General features: G+C 44.9%; 1 protein-coding gene across 1 annotated transcript in view; it reads right to left on the minus strand.

Moving 5' to 3' along the window:
• Positions 1-24031, minus strand: part of TLN2 (talin 2) — a 474484-nt gene that overhangs the window by 59485 nt on the left and 390968 nt on the right. Inside the window, exons 38-43 of the mRNA XM_026455077.1 lie at positions 18261-18401; positions 17627-17808; positions 16403-16535; positions 13711-13812; positions 9054-9224; positions 3631-3777 (exon numbers count right to left, since the gene is read on the minus strand). Of these exons, the coding sequence (XP_026310862.1) occupies positions 3631-3777; positions 9054-9224; positions 13711-13812; positions 16403-16535; positions 17627-17808; positions 18261-18401 (876 nt within the window). The remainder of the gene's footprint in view (positions 1-3630; positions 3778-9053; positions 9225-13710; positions 13813-16402; positions 16536-17626; positions 17809-18260; positions 18402-24031) is intronic.

The raw sequence follows: 24031 nt of genomic DNA on the forward strand, positions 1-24031 counted from the left end.
AAGAACTGAGGCAATGGGACTATGTCCCTTGAAGGCTTGGGGACATACTGGTGTAGGAGATTTGTATTCAAGATCTGCTTCCAAGGCTTGTGAATGAACCATAGGCTGGTTACTTAAACTCTGATCTCCAGTCCTTCAGTGTTAACTTCCAGGCATCACATGGTTACAGTAAAAATCAACACTACACCTGGTCAAGAACTACATACAGGAAGAGGAGAGAATGTGATAATGACGATGCCGATGATAATGTCAGTGATGAAGAAACAGGCAACCCATCTTCACCACCACCATCCTCACCATCACCATTGGTTGCTGGATAGTATTCCAGGCGAAGAGACAAAGTGAACAGAAATGAACACAGGCAGAGCGAGTCTAGTGAGGTCAGCCTGACCTGAATAGGAGGGAGCTGTTGACAGCAGTGGGAATGAGGCTGCACTTGTTTTATGGAGAACCTTGAAATCATGAAGACAACAGTGGGATCTTGGGTAGGCAATGACGTATTTGAGATTTCCCTGGCAGCTCTGTGCCATAAATTTCAGTCAGAGAAGAGATTGAGGCCAAGTGGTCAATTAGGAAAATGTTAGCTGGTATCTTCAGTGAGAGCTATTTGTCATGAGCAGGCATGGACTGCACTGAGTGAAAGGAACGCATTACTGTGGCCTATGCATGATGTGGCTGCATGGCCCAGCATATAATTTTCACCAAACTATTAACACAAACTCCACACTAGACTTTTTTAGCTTTCCCTATCAGGCAGATAGATGCTATATCCCCATCACGGCATGGGGACCCTGCTAGTCAAAGGAGACTGAACTGCATACTCATTCACTTGTTGTAAATTGACTGAACATCTTCTAAGCCTCAGGCCACATGCTAGCAGCTTGCATGTGAGATGTGACATCACTACCAACATGCCAGGATGCTGGGGCTGAAGGGCAGCTCAGAGCTCTTGGCCAGTGGCCACCAGCCAAAGAACCTTTAACTAGTCCGAGGACAATGGGAAAAGAAAGAACAAAGTAGTGACTAGGATTTCAATTTCACTTATTTGAAATAACTTTCCTTTATCCTGAGATTATAGCCTTCCTCCTTTTGTGGGTGCTAACATGACCTTTCTTTTATAAAACAGCACTGATGTAGACAGCACAGTTTTTGTCTCTTTTGTTTCTTTAATTTTCTTACTTGGCCAAAAACAAAAACAAAGAAAAGATACCACATCACAAAATCCCAAAGGATCCTGCTAACCTCACTGAATGAGGAAATCAAGGTTCTGAGAGCTTGAATGCCTGTCCAAGTCACCCGGAAAGCTGATTACTTCATACTCACTTGTGAGTCTCCAAACCTCCCAGTGCTCAGATGATGAGACAAAATCTCAAAGAGAAGTTCCACAGTGGAAGTCCCCAAAGTGTCAAGAGTCACATCCAAGTTAGAATTAACTCTGGCTACACTCATGTTTTTCTACAATTCACTGGCTTTGAGAATTTCAGACAATGAGTCTAATAGTATCTCAGAGTTTTAACCAAGTTAACGAAATTCTGAGAGACTATGCCAGCTTTCTAATGCCTTGCGGCACAGGGAGCCAAAGGACCTCAAACATCACTTAATTAGAAGTCCCCAGCAACAGGCTGAGCAAAGGGAGAATGGGAATGGGGAAGAGGTGTTATGTGGTGCCCTGGATGTCAGGCCAGGGTAGGTAAGAGTTTAGGGGCAACACTGAAACCACAATTATATACTTTGCAGAACTGAGTGGGGAAGAATAGCTCCTGGCCTCTGTGGCTTGTGTTGGCTGGCAGTTCCTAATTACTGCTATCAAGTAACACCTGACTTATTTCCAGCCCATCCAGAAGAATCAAATGTGTCTCTGGCTGAGACAGCACAGGCTATACCACTAACAGCAGGTGGTGCAGGGCCTGCTCTCTCTGTCCACAGTCTATCACAGTGCATAAGGCACAGGGCTATCAAAGACAGACTTTGGATCTGATGTCCATCTTCCTAGGATTTATGGAATCTTTTCCTATCATTTGAGAGGTACTGAAAAATATCTTCTCCCAAGAAGAAAAAGATTATCAGTTGAATTTCTAATTTGCACCAAGAAACCTTGGCTCCATTATTTAATGTCCTTGGGTAGATACATGGTTTATTTTCAAAGCTCTGGTGTTCTGATGTCCTGAAAACCAAACAAATCTACTGAGACTTATCCAAGGGGCTTAAGAAGAGGGAAATTTCACTCATTTTCTGCCACAATGCCCACATTTGCAGCATGAGAAGCCCACAGCAGAAACTGATGGACGATTTGACAAAGTGGAGCCTGGAGTCTCTAAAGGGAGATACAGCATTCCATCCTGGGCTCGTTATGTTTGTTCTCAGGCTGACAATGACTGCATAATGCCTAAGGATAATTATTCTAATTATAGTTACAGCATATCATTTCTTCATGGAGATATGAACAACCAATCTTCTCTAAATTAGTAATTAAAGACTGCTTATTATCCTGAAAAACCTTATTAATGTATTCACAATCTGACAATGGACATTTCAAAACATAGACGATGTCTAAAATTCTTGGCATGCTATCACAGGATGGCAATTAGATGCTGATGAACAAGCATTCTTTCTAATGAATGTCAAACTTACATGACTAGTGAAGGATTCTTTGGGGGAAAGAACAGGAGATATGGAATTGAAACTGTCTCCAGTCATGTTACCCTAATGATCCGACTCAATTGATGGGTCACTAAATGAGAAAATGATACTCATGTTCTCTTATATGTCTGTAGCTTGCAAGGGTTTACTAAGGGCTTTCGCATATATACGATTTCAGTGGTTTCTGTGCCTGACTAGATATCAGAACCATAAGGAGCATTTAAAAAGAGTATGTTAAAATGTAACCCAATTAAGTGGGTTGGGGGTGGAGCCTAGGAATCTACATTCTTAAAGCTCCACATGATTTCAAAATAGCCATTCCAAAAGCTAGCACTTGGGAATCATTTTTTTTTTTTTTTTTTGAGACAGAGTTCTGCTCTCATTGCCCAGGCTAGAGTGCAATGGGCACGATCTCAGCTCACTGCAACCTCTGCCTCCCGGGTTCAAGCGATTCTCCTGCCTCAGCCTCCTGAATAGCTGGGATTACAGGCATGTGCCACCATGCCCAGCTAATTCTGTATTTTTAGTAGAAACAGGGTTTCTCCATGTTGGTCAGGCTGGTCTTGAACTCCCGACCTCAGGTGATCCGCCCGCCTTGGCTTCCCAAAGTGCTGGGAGTACAGGCATGAGCCACCGCGCCCGGCCAGGAATCCCTTTTATTTCATTTTGGCAATTGTTCCCCCACAGCAAACCCTATGAAGTAGATAATCAATTTCCCTCTTACAAGTGAGGAAGCCTATGATATCTTTTCCATCTCCATCTTTTTCTTTCATGTAAAATTAGAAGGAAGGGCACAACTGGCTTACAAAAGTAATGCATTAATAATAAAGAATAATATGTTGGACGTGTGACTGGATATCTGTACATTAACTAGAACCTTCAAGAAAAGTAGAGGCTTGTTGCTATGAGCCTTGACAGCAGCTTAGAGAAAAGCACGCAAGGATGTGTGAGGGAGATGAGGGAGTAGAGAGCCCTGGAGCCCACGCCCACCTTGCTCATAGCCTCTGCAATGGCGTCCACCATGCCCCCAACCAGCCCCACTTCACTGGCAGCTTCGTTCAGCGTCACCATGATGTCGTCCACAGCTTCCTTCATCAGCTGGGCGGCCTCTGTGATGGCGTCATGGGTGTGTTGCGCCTGAGAAGGAAGTGTGAAACATTTCCTTAAGCAGAAGAGTGCAGTGCTCAGTCTTCTAAGAATAACCTTCAAAAGTAGAATATAAAACCATACCCCCAACCATGGAGCACAGCAACGTATTCTATTCCTTCCCTTTCTTTATGTTTGGCCATTTGTTTGCAAAGTAAATACAAATCAGAAAGACAAATAGAAAAAGATCTCTTTTTACAATCAGGGAAAAATAAAACTGCAATATCAAAATCTTATGACATGACTAATTTTATATGTTACTATGTTCGGGACTGTAGAAACAGAATGCCACAGGTCCCTAAATATACAAGTTGACACATTTAAAAAATAATATATTGAAAAAATATGCTTAAAATAAATGTACTTCTCTTCAAAGTCGCCCAACACACTATAATTCCCTGTCTAAAGATAAGATTGGATTACAGAAATGTAGGTACCTCTAAGGGAAATATATCTGTGGAGTGCCTAATAGGCTTTGAAACTATGTCACAAATTATGCCATGAGGTTGGAGAAATGCATGCAGCCCTGTAAGTAAAGCCCTGAGTACCCACGCATTCCTTAGACCATATTAGGAAGCAGGTGTTTCACACCTGTGTCAAGCAGAGTAGGGGTTAAGTAAATCAGTGGATGAAAACAATGAAATAATGGCAGCCCTGGGCTCCCTGAAAGACACCTCAAGTAGTAGCAAGATGCAGGGGGAACAGCCAAGGTGACAGATGAACCTGGGTTCTAGTTCTGGCTCCACTGCTGGCTAACTAGGTAAATGGCCCTGGGCTTGGAGTCCTCCTAGGTAAAATGGGGAAAACTATAGCAACACTATGCAGTGATGGGATGATACGGCTGCAAGCACCTTGTCATTTATAAGGGCAGTCTAGGAGGAAATCGTGCCTTCATTCTGCAAAATCTGACCTGATGTCAGGTTTTTAGGGTCGGAATTGCATTACGTCTAGGCATTGGGTCTACCCATGCTGTGGCCATGGCTGCCCTGAGCCACCTTGTTGGGGAAGTAGACCCTTTCAAAAGGCCAAGATATTGCATCTTTACTTTGGTAAATAAGAAGGTAAAGAAGCCAGTGGAAAGCAGTAAACGAGAACTCATTGGGTGATTTTCTAAACACAAGAGAATTTCAGAGGCTATGTGAGCCACAGGAATTGGCCCTGTCTGAATCGAAAAGCTATCATAGGAAGCAAGAAAAGTTATTCAAATATGACATCTGATGAGATGGGAAATATGTTGATCATGGGTGGTTATCCTTGAGGCAACTGTGTCAGGATACACAGGACTGTCTTTGGGATGAGTGAAGTAAACTGGTAATTTGGGCTGATAGCTGATTTCATGGCACAGAGATGGTAAAACACAAAATGTGCCAATTGCTTTATTTTGATGATAGAAGTGTGAAAGGTGGTACCTCTTGGACCTACTCTCCAAGAAGAGCATCTCATATATTTTTATTCATACAGAAGGTGAAAGGGAGGGTGCATATTTCTCTAAGTCTCATTTAGAATGAGATGACTGTTGAAGATACAAAAATGCCAGCAATTCTACACATTCACACGAAAATTAAGTACACTTTCTTGGGGAGATGGGAGCACTGCTTGCCAAGGATCTGTACTCTCATGCAGGCTCAGGAAGGTTCAGAAGCCAATCTGGGGGGCAGCAGTAAAGCACAAAACTTTTTGAACTCCTTGGACAATTTAAACGACACTTGTCCTGTACTAGGTCACCAAAATCTATGAAAGCATATCCTTGCTTTTGGCTATCCCAGAAATGAATTACCTCCCCATCCACTCATGCTGATGAATTCTCTAGAAGGCCTGCTCTCCTTCACTTCTCATGGTTAAGTTTTTCACAGATTCTTAGAGGGTCAGCTCAGCATCTACCTCTTCTATGAAGCCTCCTCCAATTACTCCAGGCCTCATCCAGGGCCTTTTCTTCTGAACACCAAAGGCAAGTCTCATCTTTATCAGACAGCCTAATCTCAAATCACACACACCTGCTAGTAGAGCTCAATAGTTTCAGATACCCAAAGACACAGTTGGATCTCAATTAAGGCCTGTTTAAACCACAGACAGCAATCTCATAAGTGGCATCAGTGGGCCCAACAATGAGGTCGTTATTTTAGATTCCAGAGGGGTTCCTTGTTACTGTTCCTCGTGGCACCACACAAGAGAAAAACCAGATTCCATTCTTTTTCAGACACACGTCTGAAGTCCGCTTCCAAAGGAGCCTTGTTTCTTTATTACAGCGCTTCAAATACAAAGCCCAGGATAGCAGGCACAGACATCACAGGAGTATGGAAAAATGGGAGAGGGCCACAAGGGAGCAGATTTCAACTTTGGTAGAGGGAGAAAAACAAGGAATAATTAGAACTGCCCAACAGTGGAGACGGCTGTGCTTCTGCTGGAGTGTTGCAGGCGGAATCTGTGGGGGCCCATCAAGGATGCTGCAGAAGGGAACTGGGCGGGGTGGGGATGAGTGGAGAAGGGAGCACTGTGGGGCTGAGAATACTGCAGAAGAGCTCAATGGAGCGAGGGAAAGGTTACACTGCAAATGCCTTGGTAAGCATGTAATTCATTAACACCGGGTTCTGGGCTGCCACTTTTTTAAAAAACATAACTACTATGTCAGGCACATTATCTCATTTAGTCTCTACCAGTACCTTGGGGAGGTATTCATAATTGCCTTCGTTGTTTAGCTGCAGAAACAAAGAAATGAAGTAATCTACTCGTGAGAGGCAGAGGTGGGATTTGAATCCAATTATGTTTGACCCCAAAGCTTGTGCTATTCTTCACCAAATCAAAGCTACCCATAACTATCTGACAAACCTTTATTTCTTCTGCAAACAGGGATATATAACACCTAGCACACGGCAAATAAAACCTAGTAAATATCTGTCCAAAGAATAACACTCAAGGTGATGAAGTCTCTGCATCAGGCATCTAAGGAAAGGGTTCAGCAGACTTGTAGTGTCCCAGGCGCACTTTGGGCTAAGCCTGTCAGGGTTTGCAGAAAGAGAGCAGGTTGAATGAGACCAGGGAGGGACAGAAGTGATCACCTGCCTTGCCTTCACTCATCGTGTTTTACTTCCTCATCTAATGCTTTGCTGAAAACTACTTCACACTGGTGGAAGATTATTCTAGACACCACTTTCAAGCAGAGGCTGTTACCAGAAAGCTGACAGTGCTGACGATGTGTGCTCTATGGGTGGGAACACAGGAAACTAAGCCCAAGCTGGATGTTGTGGCTCGCACCTGTAATCCCAGGTACTTGGGAGGCTGAAGGTGGAGGACTGCTTGAGGCCAGAAGTTTGTGATGAGCCTGGGCAACATGGCGAGGCCCCCATCTCTGATGGCTGGGAGCACAAACAGCACTATAAGCTTTCTGGTAACAGCCTCTGCTTTACCAGAAAGAAGCTCAGGTTGTGAGGTTCCTTGAGAGAAAATAAAATTCCACAAGGAGATCTGAACTTACAGTCCAAGCAGGTGTGTTAATGTCTTAAAAATCCAGAAAGGTCAGGTGTGGTGGCTCATACTTATAATTCCAGCACTTTGGGAGGCTGAGGTGGGTGGATCACCTGAGGTCAGGAGTTCAAGACCAGCCTGGCCAACATGGTGAAACCCCATCTCTACCAAAAATACAAAAAAATTAGCTGGGTGTGGTGACACACGCCTGTAATCACAACTACTTGGGAGGCTGAGGCAGGAGAATCACTTGAACCGGGGAGGCGGAGGTTGCAGTGAGCCGACATCACACCATTGCACTCCAGGCTGGGCAACAAGAGAAAATCTCTGTCTCAAAAAAATAAAAAAATAAAAAAATAAAATTCCAGAAAACTCCTCCTTTGAATTATTTTTTTAGTACTGAAACCCTCAGGTAGGAGTGGGGACACGTGGCAGTAAACAGCCTGGAGAAAAGACAACCCAGAAGAGAGTCAGAAGGTAAATTCTGCCTCCTCCAGTTTGGGGAGGGTGCAAAGGGGGCTGGCACAACTGCAGGGCACCCTATCGTTACTCCATCACAGTCAAAATGGTATTTTTTTTTCTCGCTCTATTCCACCACTTCAGCAACTCAACTTATTTTTCCAAAAGACTCTGAACAACTTGAGGGCAGTGGCTGGCTCTTAATATTTCAGCATCCCCAGAATGAGGCTCTTAATAACTGCCAAGTACATGAATGAAAAAACTGAACACAGAAAACTTAAGATCAAGCTGGGTGCTATGGTTTGCGCCTATAATTCCAGGTACTTGGGAGGCTAAAGAGGGAGGATTGCTTGAGGCCAGGAGTTCGAGATGAGCCTGGACAACATAGTGAGACCCCTATCTATCAGTAATTTATTAAGTAAATCAGTAAATAAATGAGCAAGCAGGCTAGCCAGGTATGGTGGCACGTGCCTGTGGCCCCAGCTACTTGGGAGGCTGAGGCAGTAAGAAGGCATGAGGCCACGAATTCATGACCAGCCTGGGCAATATAGTAAGACATCATCTCAAGAAAAGAAAAGGAAAGTCCATGACATTATTCACACTGCTACTAGTTTAATGTTTCTAAAATAAGGACTGGTTGTGCCATTCCCCTGCTTAAAGACCGCCAATGGCTCCCCACTACTTACAATGAAGACCGAAGTCCGTAATGTGGAAGAGACCTGTCACCCTGCAGCCTAGTCCATCTTCCTGCCTGGTGGTCCCCCAACTCCGCATGTTCCAGATACATCAGACCACTCACTATTCCTGAAGAAATCACAACCCTTTAATAAATCTACCTATGACTTTGCATATGCTCTTCTCTTTTCTGCACTTCCCAAGTTCAGAGTAAAATGTGGTGCAAGGTCTCCTACGACAGGCTGTCGTCATACTTGGCCACTGGTATGGGAGATTTGTATATTAAACTGCAGTCTCTTAAGTACTAGGAATCGAAATTACTGGAGCACAATAGAGCATTCCTTTGTGCAAGCTGGGTGTCAGTGCTGAGCAGGGACCCAGCAAGCATTACAGTTTTCATTCCTGTCATCATCACATCATACATTTTTCCTCCCCAAGGACACTTGTCTACACATTCTGTCAAGAAAAAAAAATAACTTTTATGTATATTTCTTCATTTCCTCCCTAAGAACCCTGGGAAGGCCAATAGATTAGTTCCGATCTCAGAGTGGGAGCTCAAATGCCACCAACAAGAACTGGAAGTGTTTTTTCCTGGAGGGACACATTACGGCAGGAATGCACTGATGGCTTCTTAGTGGTCCTAAGTGAGTCCCCGAAATCCTGGACCATACCTTGGGGTTTCCACCACCTTCTTTGGCTGCGTACAACATCTGCAAGGCAGACTCTGCGAGCGTCTTGGTCTGGTCCAGCACCGTCATCTGCTGCTGATGGTCAAGAATCTTGGAGGCCACACCGACTGCAGCTAAGATCAAGGGCTCAAAATAACTTGCCAGTTGTGTCACCTTTAAAAAAAAAAAAGCCACAGATGTATCATGTAAATACATGTGTCTCCTTCAGGGGCTCCACGGTCGGGTGCGGGAGGGGAACAGGACTGGGCTGACTCACAGGCAGAGGCAGATCTGCGGCAATTTACTGCTGAAAGCGCTTGCTAATTAATGTACTCTTTCTCGGTTTTTACTTCCTCCAGGGAGTTCTTCATCTCTCTAAATATGGCAGAGGTGCTAAGAAACCCATTCCAAGATCCAGAGTGAGATATGAGAATTGAATTCAATTTTACAAACTGTCAATTTCTATAAAGTAACAACTTTTAAAAGAACTAAAGACATCTTACAAACTCAGGAGGAAGGGGGAGTGGAAAAAGATAAGGTAGCAGGGGAGCAGAAAAAAGCAAGAGATGAAAGAAACCTTCAAAAGCTTTGTAGGAAGCCAATCCCAACTGCCTTTTGCCCGGAGCATTTTGACCAAGCCTTGATTTGGAAAAAAAGCACAAATGATTTCACATCAGCCTAGATGCTCTGTTTATGATTAGCCCAACTTGGAAGAACAAAAAAAGCTTATCCCTACAGGAACCACTGCCTCCGCACAGGCCCCTTTCCAGGAGGGCGATACTGTGCATATCCATCCATGCTCACCAAAGCTTGCCTACCAGCTGGGTGCTGTGGGCCACGTGTTGCAATCCAGTGGGCGCATTCCCTGTGCCAGGCTCTCTGCTGAAAGTTTAACATCCATTTCCTCACTGAGCCTCCATAACTTTAAGAGGCAGATACACAGGAAGACACCGAGGCTTTGAGGGGTTGAGACGCATGCTCCATCTCATGCAGCTGAGAGCTGGAGACAGCGGCATCCCACCCCACAGCCCCAGTTCTCAGCTGCCACAGTCTACGGTCTCCGTCACTTTCATTGTGACTGCAGTCCTGCTGCTGTTGTGGCACTGCACTTTTAGAAGTTTATCATTCGGTATTTGGACGCCCCTCTACCTGGCATCAGAATATGAGATCTTCACATTTTGCTATATTCACTTCAGATACCAGAATCTATTCCCTCTCAGAATCTATCTTCAACTCAGAGAAAACACAATGGCATGAATCACACGTTTCTGTTCAATGCCTCATTCTGTGCGGTAATGACGAATGGCTAAACTATGCCCTTCAAGAGCACTTCAGTTCAAACCTTTAGCCAGCACCTCCCTTAACGCTTCTTCCCATCACATGTGAGAAGCATGAGTGCTGTGGGATGTGGACAGGAAGACCACTCACATGAGCAGTCACTGGGCCAGCAGGAGGGGGTGGAGGATGATGGCGGGTGGTGGCTAGGGCAAGGTGGGGGAACGTGTCCAAAAAACCAACCTTAATTAGCGCTAATAGTGAGACATGATTATTGGCCAACAATAAGCATATTTTTAATGGTTATCCCCTCTATGGTTATCTTATGAGAGGTTTCAAATCTGGTGAATAGGGCTGTTGCCAGCCCTTAGGGAGCCTTTGGGTGAATTTTAAAGGGGTCCTTTGGGCAGACATGAGTGACGCCAGGGCAGAGCATAGGCTGAATTTTGGTCCCTACTTCCCACTTGAGCCAAATGCCTTTGTGGAGGGCATGGCCTGCACAACCACAGGGAGCAGCTCCACACACCTGCATGTGATTTCATCCTCATCCCCAGGAAGGGCACTGGTGTCACCACCAAAGGGAATGGGGCACTGAGGGGTCATCGGGGCTGAGGGCTTAGGGTGGTCCTTTATGTCCTAAGGGAGGAGTCAAAATGTTTAATGCATTAGAATCTTACATGTTTTCCAGGTTATTTTTATTATTTTAAAAGTATATTTCATCAATGCAACTGTCAAATGTCAGCGGTTGCTGTGTGCTGAGAATCATTAAACGCAATAACTAAACGGAAGCCCAGCTTCCCCATGGAGATAGCATGGCTGGGCCATGAAGGACGTCAGCTTTGGCTTCAGAATCACTGGATTTGAATCTTCCCTGCCAATTCCTTACTGAGAAATATTTAGCAAATTGTTCTAATTGCTCCACTTCAGTTTCCTCATCTGTAAGATGGGGATTAATAATAGCACTGAGAGTTCATCAGAACTGGTAGGAGGATTATTGTACATGAAAGCCCTTCACCACGCTAACTGCCACATAGGAAGCACATTACAGGCAAAGCTTTCTGAAGTCATGTGCTTTTCTCTGTATTTAGGGAGCTTAGCAAGGACTTTAACACCTTTAGTTCTTGGACATGACAGAACAGGAAACATCCTCCCTTGGGTTAGCATGTCCATTAAAATAACAGAATTTTGAGTATTTGGTACATGATGTTCATTCCTAGGTCTAGGGACACAGTGGATTGAATGGTGATCCCTCAAAAGATATGTCCATATTCAAATCCCTGCAACCTGGGAATGTGACCTCATGTGGGAAAAGGGTGTTTGCAGGTGCATTTAAGGATCTTGAAATGCAAATGTCCTGGATTAGCTGGGTGGGCTCTAAATCCAGTAACAAGTGTCCATCTAAGAGACAGAAGAGACACAGAGGAGCAGGTGACAATGTGATTATGGACGCAGGGATCAGTGTGATAGTCAAGGAGTCCCAGGAGCCACAGGAAGACAGAAGCAGCAAACAACAGATTCTCTCAGGAATCTACTCTACAGCCTCCAGAGGGAGCACGGCCCTGCCAGCACCTGATTTTAGACTTCGGATGAGAGAATAAATTTCTGTTGTTTTAAGCCACAGAACTTCATGAACACAGCTGGAGTCTGAGAATTTGCATTTCTTATCACTCCCAGGTGCTGTTGAAGCTGCTGATCTGGGGCCCCCCATGAGCACTGCAATGAAGCCTTGGGGAAAATGTGGGTGTGAACTCCCAGTCCACGGCTCTTCGGGATAGAGGGCCCACAGACTGCCTCTGTCCAAAACTCTCTGTTAGAAGGTTAGAGATGGATTAGCCCAAGGGCCAAGAGTAAATTTATAAGTCAAATAACACAAATACATTATGTTTCTTTTGATGCTAACCAGTAACATAGGAATTAATCTTGTATACTAATGAAGTATCGGCAGAGACATGGGTATTGTCCTCTAAAGACATCCAGATACATTTTATTACAAAAGTTCTGGAATAAAAAGTAACTGCTGAAAAAACGTCCGGCTTCTCTTCTAAACTCAGTTTCCCTTATGGGCACACAGGGAGTGGCCCCAGTGTCCAGACCATTCTCCTACCCCTGCAAACCTCTTCACATAGATGGACAAGCCCTTCTCTAATTGCCATGTAAAGAAACTCGGCTAAGAAATGAAATATGCTGGCTGGGCGCAGTGGCTCACGCCTGTAATTCCAGCACTTTGGGAGGCCGAGGCAGGTGGGTCACCTGAGGTTGGGAGTTTGAGACCAGCCTGACCAACATGGAGAAACCCCATCTCTACTAATAATATAAAAATTAGCTGGGCGTGGTGGCACACGCCTGTAATCCCAGCTACTCGGGAGGCCGAGGCAGGAGAATCAATTGAACCCGGGAGGCGGAGGCTGTGGTGACCTGAGATCGCGCCATTGCACTCCAGCCTGGGCAATAAGAGCAAAGCTCTGTCTCACAGAGAGAGAGGAGAAGAGAAGAGAGAAGAGAAAGAAATGAAACATGCCACACTTAAAAAGGCAGAGAGGCACTGGCCTTTGAGATTTCAAATCTTAAAAATCCCTCCTTGGAACCAGTGGGAAGGTGAGTAGGCCCTTAAGCTATTCTGTAATTTGAAAAAGCAAGAATATTGATTTTCTAAAATCGATACTTGCCAAGAAGATTTTGGCTACTGTATTTCTTCCTATGTACATCTATACTGATGGCTGCACTAGGAAACCCAAGGTGGTTAAAAATCCAGTTTCTGGCCTCTCTCTATCGAGGCACAGGTTGCACGACAAGCCAACTGTCCTTGAAGAATTTGCAAAATGAACCCCAACCAGGCAAAACGTCATTCGGCTCTTAAGACAATGTGGGTATGAACCGCCAGCCGAACAGCTCCCCTGGAGTGGACACCTAGGGAGGGTTTGGTCATCCAGAGAGGTCTGCTTTGCCTCATTATGTCAAAGAGTAGACACTATGTTAGAAACCACAAAAGAATAATGTACCGTTAAACACACCAGAATGGGGCTGGCCGGCCAGCCAGCCAGAGGTGGCAGACTCCAGGCTGGGAGTGTCTGCTTCAGTCTCTGGCTTCTTTCAGCAAAGGCCGATTGCAACCGATGACTGTAAATGCCAAATTACGTCTCTGGCCACAACCAGAAAAACTGTACTGAAGTTTTCTTCTGAACTCTAGGTAAAAATAGATCCTGAAACGATAATTTCTGGAGAGGATGCCAGAGAGAGGTTCAGTGTTATTTTCTGCAGCTTAAACCAGCATTGGACTCAGGCACAATACTTGCACCACAGGCTTTTGGGAATGATAACAGTAAAGTCAGTAAAATCCTCTCTCCTCACACGCACACCCTCACAGGAGCCCCTCGGTGTGCGTTACCTTATGTCCCAGCTGAGCTGCTTCTCCCCGAGCCGCTGTGGCGATGGGATCAATAAGGTGCCCGATTTCCTGGACCACCGAAGTCAGCTGCTCCTGCAGGGCCTGATAAGGAGAGAAGTGTCAAGTTCATCCCATAACAGCTCCCCACAGAGCTGCACTGATTCAAAAAGGCCCCTCTGAAAAACGAGTGAGGCCATACAAAGCAGACACCAAAATGCCTGGGTGTGTGCCATCAAGCCACTGTGCCCTGCCCTGACCTTCTCAGTGATGACTCCTCCAGAGAGAGAGAGAAGCAGCAGGCCTGAGAGACACTTTTGCAACTGGCTTCTTGCTCCTGTCAACCCTGACAACTGACGTTACTGGTATCTTTACTTTAGGTTCCTTAATGTAATTAGTGGACATGCGGAACAGTCATGGCTTTCCAAAACGACGACTTCTTCCAAATGCAGGGAAACAATGGAGGGGTCTGAGGGAACATCCGGGTCGCTGTATTCTCAGAACTAATAACCCCTTAAGGAGGGAGAGCGACATAAAAATGAGATTAGCTCCTTGAAAGCAGGACTACTTCCCAAACAGTGCACTGTGAAAACGCTCAGTCCACTGTGTTTGGTGGTGCATATGCAATATTAAAAACGGAGCCCTCAGGGCCTTTCTTCTCAGGCTTGAGAGATGGTTTAATCTCTCCACCCCCAAAGAATTGAATCATGCTCTAAAGAGACAGCAAGATACCTAGATGATTCTGAGAGTGTGGGGGATGGGAGATTCAAGGGTGGAGATTCTCAGCCAGTGGCAGGAAAGATCAGATCCCTGTGTAGGACTATTCATAGGAGCTTCACTGATAGATGCAGGATGAATGCATCAGAGCACTGGGCGTTTTAGGTCTGCACACACCAGCATGGAACTGAGTGAACTCCGCCGAAGTGGCGATGTCCTGCTCATCAGAAATGAGACTCTAGCCTTTGCTACTTTCCCATAGAACAATGCTGCCTATGGGCCAGCGGGGATGTGGGCAGAGTGTCCTCAACAAGAGGAGCAGACTAACATGCAAACTTGAAAACAAAACCCTGGAAAAAGAAAAAGAAAAGGAAAAAGAGAAATAGAGACAGATGGGAGCGGGCAGAGAGAAACTTTCAAGACGGCCAAGGGTTTTATTTAGCTAATTACTTATTATCTTCACATTCATAATGTGATTACAGTCAAGAATGCAAGAATATTCCAACAGTGCCGTCTTATTACAGATGGTTTGTTAAATTAAACAGGGCGTATGATCAGGGAGCACATGCAGTTAAAGGGGAAGGGCTCTCTTCCTAGTGAGGTAGTTAAAACAGGAGATGTACTGGCTGGGGGAGGATATGGTGAAAGGATGGGGGATGAGGGGGTCTTCTGGGGTGCTGGTCATCTTTGCTACTTTTTTTTTTTTAAGATGGAATCTTGCTCTGTCACCCAGGCTTAAGGGTGGTAGTGTAATCTCGGCTCACTCACTGCAACCTTGCCTCTCAGGTTCAAGTGATTCTCCTCCCTCAGCCTCCCAAGTAGCTGGGATTACAGGTGACTGCCACTGCGTCTGGCTAATTTTTCTATTTTTAGTAGAGATGAGGTTTCACCATGTTGGCCAGGCTGGTCTGCAACTCTTGACCTCAAGTGATCCATTCGCCTCAGCCTCCCAAAGTGCTAGGATTACAGGTGTGAGCCACAGTGCCTGGCCTCATCTTTGCTTCTTGATCTGGGTGCTGGTTGAAAGGCCTGTTCAGTTGGTGATAATTCATCAAGTGGTACACTTATTTGTACTTGTCTGCATGTATACACATATGGACATTAATAACAGATTCAAAAGAATAATTCTAGCATCCCACACAGTTTGAGAAAATTTACTCTTTCTTTTTCTGGAAATAGGAGGGTGAAGGTGGAGCGAAATAGACAGCTCTATTAATAAAAATGAGCAATACCAACTCTGGGCCGAAAGCTGATTGTTAATGAATTCAGTGGCAGGAAGATAAACATCAATAAACAGACCATCCATATTTATTAAGCACCTTCTGCATGTCAAGCACTGTGCTTTCAATAGAGATAGAAGTAAAAGTCAGGAACCTTTGGACAGGGAATAGAAAAAAACTCAAAGGGAAAAAGTAGGAAAATTCCATTCTAAACTTTGGAAAAACAAGCAAGAGAGGGCAAAGTGGCTTTAAATTAATAATAGGATGCCAAAGTCCTCAAATGCTAGATATTGAATAACTTAGGGCAGAATCCTTGATCTCTGAACAGACCCAATGCATTAGTTTAATGCTGAATTTGCCAACTAACTAAAAAGCACACTGATGAAATATGACGACAGAGAATTATTCACAATTTACATACCTAGGTCCACTCTACTGATGTGTTAAAACAAACACGGTATCCACCTAACCCCTAAATTACCTTGATATTGATATTTTCCCTCCCAATTTCAGCCACATTTGAACTTTCCACCCCAGTAACATATATTCCTTCCCTCAAGCCACCCTTCTCTACTTGGCATCTGCCCTACCCTCTCCAAAAAGTTCCCAGATTGGCTCCAGAGAGAATGGCTGTCTAATGATGAAACTCCAGCAACAGAAACATTTTGGACCCACAACCTCTACCCCTCCAAGTCTGATGCTGAGATTTTTCAACATATCTAGAGGCTGCTAAGCAGGCCCCCAGATTCCCAGCTTACCTCCACAGAGATGTCGTCCCTCGTGGCCAGGCTCTGGCTGACAGCAGCCAGCGAGGCCTGCTCGATGTCCCGGATGCACCGGTTGATGCCATCGATGGAGTAATCACACTCCCTCTGTCCAGGGGCCTTGTCCCTGGAAGGAACAGTGCAAGTTGGACACAGGCTCCATGGGGCTCAAGTCCCACAGCTTGCACCACCACTGGTGGGCCAGGATCCCTGTCCACTTCCTCCCTGACTCAGTCACCTCCTTTCAGGAGGAATCCCTGACCCTTGGTTGGCAATGTCTCACTGCACAGCCCATACATTCCTTAATTTAACACTTCAGATAACTCTACTTATTTCTGGTGGAAAGAATATGGTCCTGCCCTCCACCTTAGGCTGATAACAGGCAACTGCAACGGGAGCAATTTGGACTTGGATTCTCTATTCACTGGCTTAAGCACAGGACTCTTATTTAAAAAAAAAAAGTCAGCACTATTTCCAGTGCAAACGTATTATGCTTTCTACATTGCATACTAGTCACAAAGTCCTGGGCTATAGTAGGAATTAAAACATGTAGTGAATTTTTCTTAGCAAGCCATTAAGAAATAAAGTTAACTGTGGTTTTGAGCTTCAAAAGCAACTAGGAAGCAAAATATAATTAAGGAAGATGAATTTCATGCTGTGAGGTATTAACTGGCTAACTTCAGAAATGTTATGTCTATTTGGGGATGTCTTTTTAGGCTCCCACTATCACCAAGGAGGTCAGAGATGCTCAGAGTTACTGCAGGCCCTAGAATATTCTTTGTCTTATTAGCAAACTAACTGCAACCCCGAATCCTGCTAAATAACAATGGTGCTCAATGCCTAAACTCCTAGATACAGACAATGTGGTACGGTGATTAGACAGCCATTGGGCCTTATGGTGACCTTGGGGATATTACCCAAATTTTTCTGCCTAAACTTATTCATCAGTACAATGGAAATAATGACAGTGGTACCTTACAAGACTGTTGTGATGTTCAAATAAAGTAACACAGATAAAACACTTGGAGTAGTACTTGGCATATGTAAGTACTTAAGTTAGCAATTACTATTGTGACCAGTGCTTCTGGCCCCGAAGAGATAAAGAAAAAGATGATAATGATCAACAACATCACTACGAAGTATAAAGCCTGGTGGGCTTATCCTCCTCCTGCCCCGCTGAGATGCCGGCTAGCAGCAACCTCCGGATGGGAAACTGACCTGATAGAAGTGATGAGACTCTTGATGGAGTCGGACACTGTATGGGAATGTCCAGCCAGTACAGACCAGGTGGGTGGGTCTTTGGGGTTGATGGCCAGAGAGCGTGCAGTGCGAATGAGGTACGATGAACTCTCCAGCATGGTCTTGGCTGAAACCAGGATTGGTTCCTGTGCCTGGGAACCCTGAGACCAAACGGCACAGAAACCGAAGTCAGAGTCGAAGATATGAGTGAATGAGGTGGGCCCTGAAAGGTCCTGTTCTTTGCCAAATCACCACCTCACCCCTTTGAAGGAGACAAAGAGGGCAGGGAACCATGAAGACTGGATTACCCAGGGTCTGCACGGTGGGGACTTAAACCCATGTTTGCCCCTTAACTAGCATTTTTGAGTGTGACACATCCCAAGAATCGCCCCAAACCTAGGCAGTAAGATTGTCCTCTACATATACATCATCTCTCAAGAGAGGTGGAGTCACTGTGTTTCACTCACTGTGCACATGCCACGGTGGACAAGAGTAATAACAGTTGCGGACATGTTGACAGAAAGAGCTTCCGGAGTTTTAACTATTAACTCATTCGGTGCCACACAAAGTTAGCCAAAGACCTTAGTGTTATCTTCCTACAAAAACTCCCTACCTCGGAGCTGATCTGGGCGGGAATGCTGACAAACTCAGGGTTCGAGGCGAACGCTGTCAGGTTCTCCACAGCTTCAATCAAGGGTGCGGTGGCCATGCGACACTTACTGCGGTTGTCTTCAGAGAAATCCCCATCCAGGGCCTGATGGGGCAAAACACAGAGATTCTGTCTGATTGAGAAGCACAAGTTATTCCTGAACCACAGGAATCACCTCTGAGTGAAAGAAGGTGGTTCAACGGGAACACTGAAAATGTTTGGTGACTTCATAACCAATAAATAAGAACTGATTAAAGAGACCCCCGCCATTAAGCAGCGGGGCCCCATTAGCAGTTGTGAAGAATTAAAGACAAATGTGTAGTTCACAAGACAATGGCCTCCACAGTCAACGTCCCACTCCCAGGAAGCAGAGACACAGATTTAAACAGCAGCCTGTTCTTCAATGCCCCGTGACCCCCTGCACCAGACCATGCAGCGGAACTACTTTCCTCCTCACTTTTGAGACTAGAATCCTTCGGATCTTCGCCTTCATTTTACTCAGATTAAATCTATTCTCTTCCCAACAATAAACATACTTTATTGTATTTTAAAGCGGTACTTTTAACTTTTTCTAAGTTTTACCTGCACGTTCCCTAACGACTGATGCAGGCAAGGTGGGCATAACTGTCATCATTTGGAAATGAACACAATGGAATCCAATGGGAAGGAATAGATGAGAACAACCCCCAGCCATACAAACAAATCTCAAACATAATATTTAACAAAACAGGCCACCCACAAATGGGTACCTCTTGTACAACTCCATTAGTACCAAGTGCAAACACAGGTGGCCCTCCTAATCTAGGGTGTGAGAAGAGCAGATAAGACCAGAGAAAGCACAAGGAAAATTTCTGGATGCCAATAACATTCTGTTTCTTAATCTGGCTAGAGTTACCAAGGTGTGTTCCACTGGAGAAAATTCACTGAACTCTACACATAATGTGTTTTCTCTCTATGTATCTTACGCTTCATAATTAAAAAACAATACAAAACAAAACTAACAGCAGGTAATACAATGGCATTGAGTGATCAGGCCTATTGCTGATTTATGGCCTGGATGGATGAAAGAATCCAGGAATGTGACCTGTGATCCATGCCAGACTGCCTCACAAAGGGTTAACACTTCAATGAGGTTCCCAGCCCTGGACTCTACCTCCTCAGGATCAAGACTGTTAGAACCTACAGCCTGTGATCCAATGACAGAAACCCTCCCTCCCAGCAAAAGGCTACCCTTGAAAAGGCAGTTATGCTTGCAGAAGAATGCAAATTTCCTTGTTAAATGACCAATTAAACTTTTAACTTAACCCTTATGAGCAACATATAAAGCCAATTTAGACCACTGGGATCAAAAAAACAGGGGCACTGGCATCACCAAGCACAGCAGATCTGAGATGGGAGCATTTCTGTTTTCCAATAAAGCAAGAGGAGGCAGGCACCGTTGGTTTGAAGGCGATTTCTGAATAACAACTACATTCCAATCAAGCCTTGGCAGCTTGGGACAATAATTACATACCCACAATGCTAATATTTTCAGAGGAATTCCCGCAAGCCCGGCTAATTTATTGTTTTTTGCTAATACAGTGCCTGGCTCGCCTTGGCTCATGCCCTTCCCCCACCAGACAGGCCCTGACCCTACCCTCACCTCTCCAGTTCTGCCATTCTTCCAGGCCCGATGGAAACCCTTGCACACCAGCTACTTCTTGCTCACATTTAAACCTCATTTCTCACTACCACTTACATACTTGGTAAATGTTGATTTATGTTGCTGGCACTGGCCAGGTAGAAGTGAACCACCTTGGCACTCTGATCTTATTGCATTGTTAATATCGCTCTGAAGTTTGGTAGATCCCTGGAGGTCAGGATTTACCAGACTTCAGGGCAATCTGAGAACACCAGTGCCAGGCAGGGTGGGTGCCACTCAGCAGGTGCCTGACACAGGTGGACCCAAACATAGGCAAAGGAGTGAAGCAAGCTGATTGCAAGAGTAGACTTTGGAGTGGAAGAAACTCAGGTCCCAGCCCCACCAGTGGATACATGGCTTTCTCCAATCATATCCTTTCAGCTGGGATCACACAACTTCTAGCTTAACAGGAGATGCTCAGCCTTCCCTTGGTGCTGCTCCCCCTTCCTGCTTCTTACCTCTCCACGCTTTTCTCTTCCCCTTTCTGCTCCCACAACCTCTCAGTCTATTGGGAAAAAGGGCAGCCAATCAAGCCACCAACCCTAAGCTGAACTTCTTCAAACTGAAAAGATGACTCTACTCAAGGGAAATCTCAAGGAATGGTTTTCTAATTGTGTAGGTTTCATAGACAGCACTACTAGAATAAAGACGGGGTTTTTTTGTTTGTTTGTTTGGGGCTTTTGTTTTGAGCATAGGCCTTAAAATCATATTAACATATAGCCCATTGCTATTTGCAGGTCAGAGCCTTGAATAACACGAACTAGAATAGCAAGCTACATCAATCATCTTCCATTCTCAAAAAGGACAAGTTACTTTATCCAAAGAAGGCATCCGGCATCAGAAAGGACAGTTTGCACAGGTATTATTTCACTTCTAAACTCTGCTTCCATTGGGCACAGCAGAGCCACTCAAGTCAACTGAATACTCAAAGCTGCCCAATGGTGAAATTTCAAGCATGAGAGTTTCCATGTCACAGAACGTCTGGCATACCAGCCATAATGATGAAAGGGTAAATTTACTCAGCCATATATCCAGGCCCCACCAGGACAAGAACACTTCCAAACCCGGCGCCTGCTCCAAGTGGTCCCCCTTAGCAAAATACCATGGAGATCTGGAAGAGATAATTTCTGTGTATGCACAAAATCAAAGATTCACGAACTTCGGGGATTAGAGGGGACCGTAAGGACAATTTAAGCTTAAACCCCCAATTCTCCAGACAATAAAACCAGCACCTGGAAAGTGACATGACTTGACAAGGTCACCTTGCTACTCACTGGCATGCCTCAAACAATGATGCGAGCCTCCTGGCTCCCTTCTCTCCTGCTGACCTTAGACAAAGGCAACAGAACAAGTAAAAAGCCCAAGAGCCTTTTTCCTTTTCCTTTTAAAGAAACCACTTTCCCAATCCAAACATAGGGATGACCAAGAAAGCATACTCACGGCCAAGTCAAATTCGATTAAAGAGAGCTGGATCGGGTGTCTGTGGTACACACTGAAAGTGCTTAACTGCAAAAACCCCGAACTTTAACTCTGCTGTGAGGGGCAAGGCCAAACTTCAACTTCTCAGAAAAACAAATGCTGCTGTTGCATAATTTCTACTTGGCACTCAAATGTGAGTGACTGCACATTTAAAATAACATTCCATTCCACACATCTGATTCAAGACTAGGTAATGAGCTGAATGAAGAGAGAAAGGCAGGCAACAGAGTACATGGTGACTCGGAGACACAGCCGCTGTGGTTAGGGGTGTGCATCTTTCTACCATACCCAGCATTTAGAGCCATCCCTGGCAGAAGGCAGAAACACAGAAATAGATTCTTGTGGAGCCCTGCTCTGGGATTTTAAAGAGTGCCATCAGTAGTGACTGATGCTAATGAGCCACTGTGTGACGTAATCTGCTCCTGCCCCCTCATGCTTCTCCTGGTGGCTCCCCTCCCTTCTTCATGACTATAAGGGTGTGGCAGTTGGGATTTAGGCTTGGGCACATCCTCACAGTTAAAAGAAAAAACAGCACTAACCAGCACATAAAACTTAAGAGTAATATGCAGCTATGAGGGCAGCTGTCTTAAGCACTTAGGGAATTAAATATTCATTTGTTTTTCTGTTTGAGAGAATACATAACCATTCCTTCAAACAGGAAAATGTTCAGTATATAGTACCATGTGCTACAGTGAAACGACCTTTACCACTTTCCTGTTAGTAAATTAAAAGCAAAGCTCATGGCTTCCAGCAAACCCTGCCACGCGATGGGAATTGAAAAACCAGGCCCATTTCCACACGCTGAGGGGCAACATGTTCATTTCTGTTCCTCTTGCATTGCTCCTCGTTCCCAGGGTGCTCCAGGAAACAGAGGCCTTTATCTTTTCCACGTTACAACCCCCCGACATTCCTCCTCTGATGTTCTGTACAGACCTATCTTTTAGGCCATCACAAGAGCTCATTTGCTGCAGGGAATTGCAAAGAGGGTTTGACACTGTGAGGAGAATCTGAAAAGAACATGAGATCTTAACAGAGATGCTTTATATAGAGATAGGTCAGGATTTAAAACTGAAGAGAAGGCAGACAAGAAAGGGCTCCAGGAATTTCTACAGAATAAAGAGTGTCTTTCCTTTTTTTTACTCCATTGGTCCATCTAAATATAATGTTTTTTTAACAACCAGAAAATGATTGATTTTAACTGAGATAAGCTCATTACACAGCAACCAACGACGTCACTGCTGTCACCTCTATTGCTCTTTCCACCCTCACCTCCCCAAACTCACATACAAGCCCTGCAAACACAGCAAGGTCTTTCTTCCCAGGCTGGAGAGATGACTTTGTCTCTCCATCCCAAGAGGTGAACAGCACGCCAGGGCTGAAAGCAGGGGCTCTGGGGCCTGGGTTTGAATTCTGCCCCACCACTTCCTGGCTGGGTTACCTTGGTAAAGTTACTTAACCTCTCTGTGCCTCAGGTTCCCACCTGTAAAATGGGGTAAGCACAGGGTGGTTGTATGGAGTGAATGAGTAACATACCCAAAGCACCAAATAAACGTTTTTAAATGTAAGCTTTATTACTTCCTAATTACTGTGAACTATGATGGTAATTCAGGTAACCTGGACACTGGCTTTATTCATTTTCAACCGAGTTTACTCTTGCCTTCAAATAGGGAGGGGTTTTTGTTTGCTCATTTCTTTAAAAAGACTCTTTGTTTCAATAGCTAAGAAGCTGCTGACTGGGGTGCAAGCCCCATGTGCTGACCGCCAGCTTCCAGCTGGTGCTGGGCTGGGTATTCTCTCTTTTTGTCTCTGCTTGGTCATCCTGTTGACTAATTTCTGCATACAATTGCACTGGTTTTTTGTCGTCAAAATAAAGTGAGGTGTGCAGTGTCCTATCCTCTGGAGAGAACACGGAAAACTTCTCTTACTCTAGGACTTGTCCCAGCAGTAAAGCCAACCCTCCCATCTGAATGAATACAAAACCCTGAAGTGAAAAGTGTTAACTCCTTCAATGCCTTTCCCTTCAGCGGTGTCCAGGGTTTAACACAGAACTGGTATCCTGCCTCCCATGACAATGAAATGCTCCTTTGAAGGCTGGGGCTGTGGAGGGAGCTGGGGAGATGGTGCTGGGCCTTCTGCCTGTGATCTGTTGTCCAGGCTGTGGCTGTGTTCCCACAGGTCAGCTGCCTGCTGCCTGCTTGGTCCTGGCTGAGGGCAGACTGTGTTTGTGGCTTCATCACCCATCTACAAGTACTACGGCCTAGTGATTCCCACTTGCTTCTTGCAAGTGAACCCTGCCTGCCCGCCACATCCCCATATACCTTAATGCAAAGGTGAATTTGCTACGAACACTAGAGGCTCTATTTTGAAAAGTTGATGCTCCACTTAAAAAATTCAAACAGCTATAAACAGAATTAATATCACAGGAACGATGAAAATGTTTTAAGTGATTTTTCCACAATTTCCCATTCCCTTTTCCTTCCACCTACTCTCTTGGTCCAGATATATCCAGCAACAATGGGAGAGCCCTCTACCAGCCCACCCAAAAACGCCAGAAGTAAACATATCGTTTAAGTAA

This window comes from Piliocolobus tephrosceles, chromosome 6, assembly GCF_002776525.5.
Source record: "Piliocolobus tephrosceles isolate RC106 chromosome 6, ASM277652v3, whole genome shotgun sequence".
NCBI lineage: Eukaryota > Metazoa > Chordata > Mammalia > Primates > Cercopithecidae > Piliocolobus > Piliocolobus tephrosceles.